Source organism: Chiloscyllium plagiosum, chromosome 10 (assembly GCF_004010195.1).
Source record: "Chiloscyllium plagiosum isolate BGI_BamShark_2017 chromosome 10, ASM401019v2, whole genome shotgun sequence".
NCBI lineage: Eukaryota > Metazoa > Chordata > Chondrichthyes > Orectolobiformes > Hemiscylliidae > Chiloscyllium > Chiloscyllium plagiosum.
The window spans coordinates 89,535,620-89,547,139 of NC_057719.1; the positions used below are offsets into that span (position 1 = coordinate 89,535,620).

At 40.6% G+C, this 11,520-nt stretch overlaps 1 protein-coding gene across 6 annotated transcripts in view; it reads left to right on the forward strand.

Moving 5' to 3' along the window:
* zfyve1 (zinc finger, FYVE domain containing 1) overlaps window positions 1-11,520 on the forward strand; it is a 96,061-nt gene that overhangs the window by 61,748 nt on the left and 22,793 nt on the right. For all 6 annotated transcript variants that reach the window (XM_043698359.1, XM_043698360.1, XM_043698361.1 and 3 more), the window contains exons 6-7: window positions 6,239-6,336; window positions 10,164-10,281. In XM_043698359.1, coding sequence (XP_043554294.1) covers window positions 6,239-6,336; window positions 10,164-10,281 — 216 coding nt within the window. The remainder of the gene's footprint in view (window positions 1-6,238; window positions 6,337-10,163; window positions 10,282-11,520) is intronic.

Below are 11,520 nucleotides of genomic sequence, written 5' to 3' on the forward strand. Positions count from 1 at the left end.
CTCACCTCCTTCTACCTATCCCAGCGCCCCTCCCCCAAACCCCCCTTACCTTTTATCTCAGCCCGCTTGGCACACCAGCCTCATTCCTGAAGAAGGGCTTATGCCCGAAATGTCTATTCTCCTGCTCCTCGGATGCTGCGCTTTTCCAGCACCACACTTTTCAACTCTGGTCTCTAGCATCTGCAGTTCTCACTTTCAACAACTGTTATATCATTAATTAACATTACCTTGAACATTGTTTCCATTACTAACTGCCCTTGAACAGTTGTTATCTGACTGGTATCTACTTGAACAGATTTGGCGTGACTACTGTCTTTTGACTTGTTTGCTGTTGACCGTATCTATTTGAGCTTGTTCTGCCATTTGAATAATATTGAGGTTAAGATTTGCACTCTTGTGAATTCTTCATTGAATCATGTATACATTTTCGACTGTCTGACAACTCTTGTTTTGCAGGTATGCTTGAAATTGTAAAGTCAACTTTCGTCTGATATTTATACGATGTGAACCATGTCGTATCACTGGTTTTTCAACATAATAATAATGGCTAATGTTTATAGTCATAAATTGCATCTTGCCGTAAAGGATTGATCGGTTCACTAATTTCCCTGGAGCCTCAGAGGCTGAGGCATGACAAAGTCATGAGAGGCAATGGATAGGGCAAATAGACAAGGTCTTTTCGGAGGTGGGCGAGTCCAAAACTAAACTGCATTGGTTTAAAGTGAGAGGGAAAAGATTTCAAAGGGACCTTAGGGGTAATGTTTTCACATAGAGGGTGGTATGTGTATGGAATGAGCTGCCAGAGGAAGTGGTGGAGGCTGGTACAATTACAACATTTAAAAGGCACCTGGATGGATATATGAATAGGAAGGGTTTGGAGGGATATGGGCCAAGTGCTGGCAAATGGGGCAAGATTGATTTATGATATTTGGTCAGCGTGGATGCGTTGGATTGAAGGATCTGTTTCTGTGCTGTGTATCTGTGACTCTAATACATTAGATGTCTCTTCTGTTACAGATTTGTTTACTGCATTAGCATCTTTGAGTAGCTATTTGATTTCTTGCCTGCTCCATAACTATTAGAGACAAAAAAAAAGTGCAGATGCTAGAATCCACAATAGACAAGCAGGAGGCTGGAAGAACACAGCAAGCCAGGCAGCATCAGAAGATGGAGAAGTCAATGTTTTGGGTGTAACCCTTCTTCCAGACTGGGAGTGGTGGAAGGGGGAGCTGCAGATAAAGGGGGTGGTGGGATTAGGGTGGTGAGGTGGGGATAGGCGAAGACAGGTACAGGGTACCTCTGTCATCCAGACAGCCCTCCGCTGCACCACTTCATTCCCCATTCCACTGCTGTAAACACCCCTCACCGGACTCAATAAAGACAGAGTCCCCCATGTCCTCAACTACCACCCCACCAGTCTCCGCATCCAATCCATCATTCTTAAGTACTTCTGCCAACTCCAAATAGACCCCACCACCAAGAACATCTTCCCCTCCCCACCCCTCACTGCCTTCCGCAAGGACAGTTCCCCTCCACAGTCCTTGGTTTGCGCCACTCTCCCCACCAACCCCTGTGGACCCCCAGGTACCTTCTCCTGCAACTGAAAAAGATGCAAAACCTGCCAGTACACCATCCAGCGCCCCAAACAGTCTTCCCAGGTGAGACAGAGGTGCACCTGCCTCTCTTCCAACCTAGTTTACTGCATCAAGTGCTCTGGATGTGATTTTCTCTACATCGGGGAGACCAAATGTAAACTTAGGGAATGGTTCACTGAGCATCACAGTCAGGCTCTCAGGGTCTGACCGGACCTCCTAGTCACCGCCCATTTTAATTCCCCCAACCATTCCCTTTCCAACATGACCATCCTTGGCCGCCTCCATTGCAACATTAAACCAAACTGCAAATGAGAGGAACAACACCTCATCTTCCACCTGGGGAGCCTACAGCCCAGAGGACTCAACATTGAGTTCTCCAATTTCAAATAACCTCCCTTCCCATCCCCCGACTCCCATCCCAGGTCCACCCCCTCCCTTCCACTCCTCCCTGCCACCAACCGGATTCATTCCTATCGTTGACCTGTCTTCACCTATCTCCACCTCGCCACCCTGCCCCGCCACCCCCTTTATCTGCAGCTTCCCCCACACCCACCCCCAGTATTGAAGAAGGGTTACACCCAAAGCGTTGACTTCTCCACCTCCTGATACTGCCTGGGTTGCTGTGTTCTTCCAGCCTTCTGCCTTTCTTTTATGCCACAAGCATTTTGTTTGGAAGAAAGGCACTGCTTGTTCAACAGCATTGACAATTGACTCTTACTATCTGCTGCCTGGACTATACTTTGAAACAGAAACAGAAACATTTCGGCTCTGATGACCCTTAGAATTCAAACTCAATTCTTATGAAGAGTCATCAGACTGGAAGCATTAACTCTGATTTCTCTTCACAAGTGCTGTCAGACTTGCTGAGCTTTTCCAGCAATTTCTGTTTATTGTTTCAGAGTATACTCCAGATTTTTATACCTTTTCCACTAAACTGAATTGCTATGTTGCTTCTGGATTTCTGCTTTACTTTGGAGAGAATTAATTTGGAGTTATCTGAATAACTTTGGAGAGAATCAAATATTCTTTGGACTGGAATAAATTTATTCATCAGCAATTCTAACAACAATCCTGCCTTTTGGAAATTCAATCTGTGCAAGTGCAATTTCTAGTGATTATTAATGAAATGGGTTCCTGTGAATGCTGAACCTTTCTGTTAATTCTTGTTCTTCAACAGTTTTATTTGTTCTCATTAAAGTACTTCTCAAATGGTTGTAGAACTTAATTATAATACTTGTGCATTCTTTGTCTTGGCAAGATATAGGTCTAATCAAATTCAAAACTTGTTTGGCTTTTGACATCGCATTTAGTTTGATTGCATTCCTGTATTTAAGAACTTGTTTTTTTTTAAATGTCCAATTTTGCATTTTATTTGCTCATCCTTGAAATTAAACTGACTCGGCAATATTATTTCTCCTTCCTTTTTTTGTTTATGACTCTTTATTATTTTGTTGAAACTTTCCTGTTCTGCTGTGTTGCCATGCTGTGTTACTTACGTTGCTTTAATCTTGCAGTTGATCAATGCTGTCTTAATCTTTTTGGAAGGGCTTTTAAATAGCTGTACAAACAGTACTGTTTTGATTTCCTGACCTTTGAGAATATTAGGTGAAAGTGGGTACTGCAGATGCTGGATTCAAGATTAGAGTAGTGCTGGAAAAACACAGCAGCATCCGAGGAGTAGGAAAATTGACATTTCAGGCCAAAGCCCTTTGAGAATATCAACTGTACATAAGACCATAAGCAATTGGAATTGGAGTGGGCTGTTCGGCCCTTGTGTCTGTTCAGCTATACAATAGGATCATGGCTGACTTGACATTCTTCAGGTCCTGCCTTTTCTCCGAAACCCTTCATTCATCCACTGAACAAGAATCTATTTATCTTACCCTTAACTATACATAAGGTTGCTGCTCCCACAGTTGTCTGTGGCAATAAGTTTCAAAGACTCCAAATCCTCTGATAGAAGAAATTTCTCTCAACTCATTACTAAATTGGTGCCCTTTATTCTGAGACTATGCCCTCTGGTCCTAGACTCTCCCATGAGGGGACACATCCTTTCAGCAGTAACCCTTTAAAAATCCTGTGTATTTCAATGCGACCACCCCTTATTCTTCCAAACCCCAGTGTGTAGAGCACTAGCCTGTTTAACCTTTTATACTGGGGATCATCCTCGTGAACAGTATTCTAGAAGTTAGAATCCCTACAGTGTGGAAACACAATAAGTCCACACCGACCCTTCAAAGAGTAACCTGCCCAGACCATTTCCCCTAACCTATATTTACCCCTGACTAATACACCTACATATCCCTGAATATTTTGGGCAATTTAGCATGGCCAATTCACCTAACCTGCACATCTTTGAATTGTGGGAGGAAACCAGAGTACCTGGAGGAAACCCACGGGGAAAATGTGCAAACTCCACACAGACAATCCCCCAAGGCTGGAATCAAACCTAGGTCCCTGGCGCTGTGAGGCAGTAGTGCTAACCACTCGGCCATCGTGCTGCCCCAATGCTCCCTTCGACAACTTCCTTGAAATTGAAATGCTTCCTTCTACAGCTTACTGGAGTGTTGTCACATACCAATTTTGTCTTGCCTAATATTGGGAGTGATGCGAGAATATTGGAGAATTGCAAGCATTACTCTCTTGTTCAAAAGGATAAGCCCATAATTATGGACTCATCTGTTTCACTTCAGTGGTGGGGAAGCTTTAAGAAATTATTTGGGATAGAATTAATAGTCACATGAAGAGAGAAGTGATGAGTGGATTAGGAGGAGTCGGCATGGATTCCTGAAGGGGAGATCATTGTCAACTGACTTGCTGGAGTTTTCTGATGAGGTCACTAAAATGGTCATTGAGGATAAAGCTTTTAATTTGGTGTAACTGGATTCCCAGAAGATGTTTCATATTATGCCAGACAACGAATCTGAGAAAGGTTGCAGCTCATGGAATACAAAGGCATTTGGTCGAAACACGAGTACAAAATTGGTTGAACAATAAGCAGACATGAATAATGGTTAGTAACTGTTCAAAGTAGAGGAAAGTTCATTGTGGAGTTCTCAAAGTGTCAATGTTTGCAATCTTTGATTTCCCTAATGTATATAAATGATCTAGATGGGGAGAATTTCAAAATTTGTGGACAACACAAATTGAGGAGAATTTTAAACTGTAGACGACAGTGTAAAACTTCAGAAGTTATTGTAGTGGATAGCTAGGTGACAGATGAGGTTCAATGTGAAGAAATATGAGATGGTACAAAGAACATGGAGAGACAATATGAAATAAAGAATGATATTCCAAAAGGATGTGCAGGAGCAGAGGATCCTGGGTATATGTAAATGTAAGTTGTTACAGGTAGCAGGACAGTTACAGAGAAGTGTTAATAAAGTATATGTTGTTCCAGACTTCATTATTAGGGGCATAGAGTACAAGAGCAGAGAGGTTAAGCTAAACCTAAGTGGGACACTGGTTAAACATCCACTGGAGTATTGTGTAAAGTTCTGAGCACCACACTGTAAAAAGGATATGATCACATTGGAGTGAGTGCAAAAAAGGTTTCCAGGAATTGCTCAAGAGATGAAGGAAGATTGGAGACATTGGTGTTTTCCTTGGAGAAAAGGTGATTTGATAGTTTACAAAATCATGAGGGCTTGATTGATAACCTGAGGATGTTGTTCTTAAATATTTCATTAAAGAAGCAAATGGTGTATCAGAAAAAATGTGTGCTCACAGTGAGTAGTTGGAATGTAGAATGTATTGCTTTGAAGTTTGGGGGGGGGACAGGTTCAAGTCAGGCATTCAAGAGTGCATTGAATGATCATTTAAATAGAAACAGTGGGGATATGGCAGGAGATTAGTATTAAGTTATAATGCTCAGCGAAATAGTGAAGACACAATGGATCAAATGGCTTCCTTCTGCACCATAATTATTATATGATCTGTGAAACTCTTTCGTGGATTTGTCACCTTAAGGTCCACCTACTCCAATTCACCTCAGGCTTGCCTCCCACATCCTACCCTCCTCAAATATGAAGTCTTTCAAATACTGCCAGCAAGTATGGTTCACCCTTAATTACTTGCTTACTGAACTACATTAGGACTTGATTAGGCTCAGTTTTAAAATTCTTAACTTTTATTCAATTTGCTACATGACCTTGTTCCTCCCTATTTATGTAAATGCTCTCGTCCCACAATTTTGAGATACTTGATTCTGATTTCAGTTCCTCCCAGTCTGGTGACTGCTGATAGTTGCCTTGGAGATGAGCTCTGGAACTCTCCACCCCTCTTAATCTCTCTGCCTGTCGAACTCGCTTATTCACTGTTTCTTTAAGACGTCCCTTAAAACTTTTGTCTTTGACTAAGCTTGCCCATCTACCCTCATATCATCTAATGGGATTCAGTGCAACTGTTTGTTTATGATGCTGTAGTGAAGCAACCTGTGATGTTTTGCTACATTAGATGTGTTATATAGATACAGCTCGTTGTTGCTAACTATTATTTGCCATTTCTTGGAGAATTTTCCTATTCAGCTGATGGAGCAGCGGGAGAGAAGTTAACATAATCATCCATTGTTTTGAAATTCTTGACTAGGGCATATTGGTTGATTGAAACTGCATAAGTATATTTAAATTATGATTTTATTTCAGTCCTGTTATGAGCATGGAAAAGAAGTGATTGTCGTGCCGAAAACATCTGCTTCCACGGACTCACCATGGTTGGGTCTTGCCATATATGCTTGGTCAGGGTAAGTGTTCAATACTTCAATTACTTAACTACCAAACCATATATGCAATAAGACTGAATTAATTAAGAATCTCAAGGTGATGGGGTCTCTAGGCAAGATGATTAGTACAAGGATAAAATTTTGTATAAACCTGGGGTTGTGACAAGTGGGTCCATAACTAATGTTTTAAGTAAAGGCAGTTTCAAGGGTGTAATGGCAAAGATGACTAACATGGACTAGGAAAGTCAGTTAAAAGATAGACAACAGTGACAAACTTTTAAAGGGATATTTCATATTCTAGGATATGTTCCATTGAAGATGACACGCTATCAGAAAGTTGCACCATTTGTGGCTAACTAAAGAAATGTCATTAAAGTTAATTACAAAAATTTCCTGGCAACTTAAAAAGAAGCCAACCATCATTTTCACTGATGGTTTCTCTGAGGAAGTTCCTTCTGATCTTTGGGAAGCTTAATGACTTTCTGGCCATTTTGGGTGAAAAGAATTGGAACTGTCAGTTTCATTGTCAATCTTTGTGCTTTTTCGACCCTCCGTGACCTCAAACCTCAAAGCCACTGACTCTGAGCAATCATCACTAAAATCGGTGTGAGGTTTTAAATGAGCCAGTCATGCATCATATTTTTGTTACTTTAAAAGTGAATATTAAACAACTATTCACAATTGTAAGTCCCCTTTCTCTTAACAGCTTATTATCTCCCTCTAACTCTGCAACAATATGTTGTTCCAATAATTACATTTATTAGATTATTAAATTCCACTCATTAGAATCGCATCAACTTAATTTCAAAACCACACAACTACTGTCATCTTCTATGCCTTTCTTCTTCCAGCTGAGGAGTTCCCTGGGTCGTCGTCCTTCTTTTTACTGGGAGAATGTTTCAGGTTTATACCTTTGATAGAGAGTGTTTCCTAATTTGTTGGAGAGTAAGATGTTAGATCTCCATGCATTTCTGTCTCGATTGCAGTTGCTCGCTGATCAATTTTCAAAAGGTCTGCATTTTGTCTTCCCTCCCCAACATTGAATCATCTCATTGGTTCGATGTTGGCAAAACAATAAATTCAAACTCCATTGGGTTTTGGTGTCCTTCGGCATAATTTAAATTGATTGGTTAAATTCGAATTGCTGTCAAAACAGGTATCCACTCCACAGCCAAATGTTACATATTTTCAGTTTTCCAGTACACACTGAGACTGTCATCTCTTCATATACACAGGTGCTAGTAATCTCTCAGTTCAGAACAGCATTCACTGTCTCTCAAAGGTACAATACACACCTTCAACATCATAACAATAGCTAATCAAACACTGTAATGTTTTTTCTCACCCAATCTCCATAAACCAATATACTATTGGTAATCAGAAGTCTTCCAATTTCTATCTTAAACATAACGACTGAGCCTTCACAACCCTCTTTATAACAAGACATATTGACTCAGTCAATGATCCACAAACTGCAGCTCATTCATCTGTCAACCCAAGTCTTTTGCAAACTAAAGTGTTTTCCAACAGCAGCATTCCAATCAGCAAATAGAAAAATGAGAAAACCTCATGATTTTCCAGTGGTTCAGGAATGTTCTGATTTGTTGGAAATTAGCTTCAAAAGTGGCATTCCGTTTTCAAAAATGCTACTTACCAGTTTTATAAACAACTGTCTACCAGCCATTGAAATCTGAGAGAAATAGGCATTGTCGAATTTGGGAAGATCATTCTTTTTTTGCATTGTGGTTTAAACAATGGATAAAGCCGCTGCTCTATGCCAAGGGACTGTAGAAGATGATGCTGCTGTTTTTAAAAATAAAAGTTATCAGAACTTGGTGTAAGTAATGTGTGCAATGAGCCTTATTTTAAGCAGTGAGAGAGGATACGAGACACCTTGCCTCCATGATTGTGTGCAGGGCAGTTTTGCCCAGTGATGGGACTTTTGATTAGTTTTCCAACCAGGCAAATGGTCTGTGTTTAGGAGTGCTCAGCATAGCACAAGAACCATGCCTTGAAAAAACTCTGGACAGGATGGAGAAAAAATTGTTTTTAAAAGCAAGGATGCAGAATTCCATGGTGGGTGCAGAATTCCACAGCAAAGTGCTAGCAACCTATTCTGATCAGTTCTTTTGTGGTTAGGGTACCCACAAAATGCAGTCTACCTATAATAATTTATAGAAACCTGGTCTGAATGTCAGGTAAATTGGAGTACTTACGTACCCTGAAACAAAAACATTAACATTTCGTATGACTCTGGGAATAGCAGGTCTCAATTTATGGTGCCCTACCCCGGTGGATGACAATTAGGGTCCTGCTTGAAATGTCAACACTCCTACTCTTCTGATGCTGCTTCACCTGCTGTTCTTTTTCCGGCTCCACATTTTATCCACTGTAACAATAGTACCAACCCCTTAAGTGGGCAGGTAGCTAACCTTTGTGTTTGGTCAGTACAACAGAAATATTCAGCCTATAAAAGAGAAACCACGTAAATCTCTCTCTCTCCCTCTGACAGTGGTGAAGTAACAGAAAATCTGAGCAGCTAGCTATTCTCTCGCTGCAAATTCCCTTTCTAAAAGGAAAAGTGATAAATCGCTTACAGATATACTGAAAGGGTGAATCTTTAACTAGTGACTAAAAGATTGAGAAGCAGTTTACCCACAATCTGTGTCCTCATCAAAGAGTCAAAATGAACCAAGAGGAGCTTTAATTGGACTGATGCCAGAATTGACTTGTTGTTCTTCCCTGAGACACGCCTATAACATTTGTGTTTTGTCTAATCTCTTTGTGCTGTGTGTGTGTGTGTGTTGGAAATTTTAAAAGGGGTAAAACTTAATTTCTACAATTTTAAGTTAGCAATTCATGCTTTTCTCTTGTTATTGGTATTATAATTAGGGATTCCTGTTTCTTTTCTTGCCATTGGTTAAACTTTGACTACAATAAATATTTCTTGTTAATAATAAAAACCTGATGTGCATATTCTTGTAATCTGAATGGGGCAGTTTGGTAAAATTGTGCAATTTGATGGTTTACTCAAATTTTTACACTGCGATGACTTGGGGAAATAGTAGAGCTTGATTGCAGCATGCTACCCAGGAAGTCATGTCGCGTTTCAGCAAAACAATCTAAAGTATCAGTTTGATGCTTTTCCTATTTTCTGGGAAGAGCTTGGGTCAAAAGAAATTCAATCAGAAAGCATGCACTTTGCAGAAGTACGTAGCACAATTGCCAGTAATTGTGCCAGTAAACTTATCTCCCTTCTTAACCTGGTGTGCTGTGGGTATTAGAGCAGCCTGAAATCAGCAGGAGCTGGCCGGAAATCTCATGAGAGGTCTCTGAAGACCTGGGTAAATTTGGTGTGATGACACCGACATGCTCTGGATCTGTCTTTTAAGGTCACCCCATTGGAAGAATCAAAGAGGCACAGTAAATATTGACTGCCTCACATAGGCCATGTGTGCAATTCCAGATAGAGAGAACTTCAGGTGCATCCAGTAGCAGGTCCTGATGGGGCTGGTCAATAGTTGGGAAACTTAGGGGCAGTTGATTTCTGGGAGGGCTGGGGTAGTTGTTCTTGTTGAGTTCAGGATAGTTTGTCACATAAAAGCAGTATTATTAGGCCAGTGGTAATTTGGATATGTCTATTACATTTTGTACAATGCTTACTTGTTAAGAGTTGAAATGTCAAATCTCAAACTGTATTGACCTCACAGGCAGCAAGCAGATTTGGAAGGAAGCAACAAATTAAAGATTGGAAGCTACTGTTGTACAGGAATACCGGAATAGTATGCACATTTTTTTGTGAGCTACTAACAAATTTAGTTGGTTGACAAAGTTATTACTTCTTGCAGGTATGTGATTGAGTGCCCAAATTGTGGCATTATTTATCGTAGTCGGCAATACTGGTTCGGTAACCAGGATCCAGTGGACACTGTGGTGCGAACAGAAATTGAACATGTTTGGCTTGGAGTGAGTAATACACATTACATTTCTGCTGATGACAGCATGTAATTACATCCAAGATTTTATCAACAGGGCAAAGAGCAGTACAAAAGGAGCAGAATGTCTGCCAGTGCTTTCAGCTTGAGAGTGACTTGTTTTTGTCTTAAGCAGGAACTTGGAAACTTAAGGTCATAATTGCTGCTACTCACTTTGCAAGTTGTTTTCCTATTTGGGGAATTCAGTTTTGGGAACAATCACCTTCACTTCAAAGAAAGGTGATTGAAAGAATGATGACTTTAGCAATAAATAGCTGGCTTACTGACCCATGAAGGTCAGAGTTGATGTGTGCTGAATTAATATTGCTACAGCAACAAGTAAAACAGAAACTACTGGAAATAAGTTGAGCAAAAGAGTTAATATTTGCAGTTCCAACTCCTTTCTCTCTTCCCAGATGCTGCTTGGCCTGCTGTATTTCCCCAGCATTTCCTATTTATAGTTCAGATTTCCAACATCTGCAATAATTTGCTTTTGTTTTATGAATAGTATTCTTAGGACAACTGGCAACACATCCAAGTTCAACGGAGTGAGAGTTTGCCTGACTTCCTGCTTCAAATCAAACTGTGTGCTGGAAGAGTTGTTGAAATCTGTAATTGTCCTCCCAGCTCTCTTTATGTCACTCTATCAGCATATAGTTTTTATCTCATGTTTATTGACATCTCCCTTGTATATACCTAGATCAGTCTTAAATACATCAAAGCTGTTGGTCTCAACTTCTTTTCATTTTGGCTCTGTGTTCTAACAACACTCTAGGTCAAAATTTGTCTTGAATTCCCTATTAGCTTTAGAGTCAGAGAGATATACAGCACTGAAAAAAGACTCTGCTGACCAACTCATCCATATCAACCAGCTATCCTAAATAAATCTAATCACTGTAAATCCTTCCTATTCATATTCACCTAGATGCCTTGTAAATGTTGTAATTGTCCCACCCTCCACTACTTTTTTCTAGCAGCTCATTCCATACATGCACCACCCTATGTGTGAAAAAGTTGCCCTTTAGGTCCCTTTATATCTTTCCCTCTCACCTTAAATCTATGCCCTCCAGTTTTGGACTCCCACACCCCGCCGGAAAGACCTTGTCAGTTAAGCCTATACATGCCTCTATAAGGTCACCTGTCAGCCACTGACCCTTCAAGCAAGATAGCCTCAGCCTCTCTCTCTCTCCCCCTTCCCCCCACTCTCACTCCTCTCTTTTTCTCTCTCTCT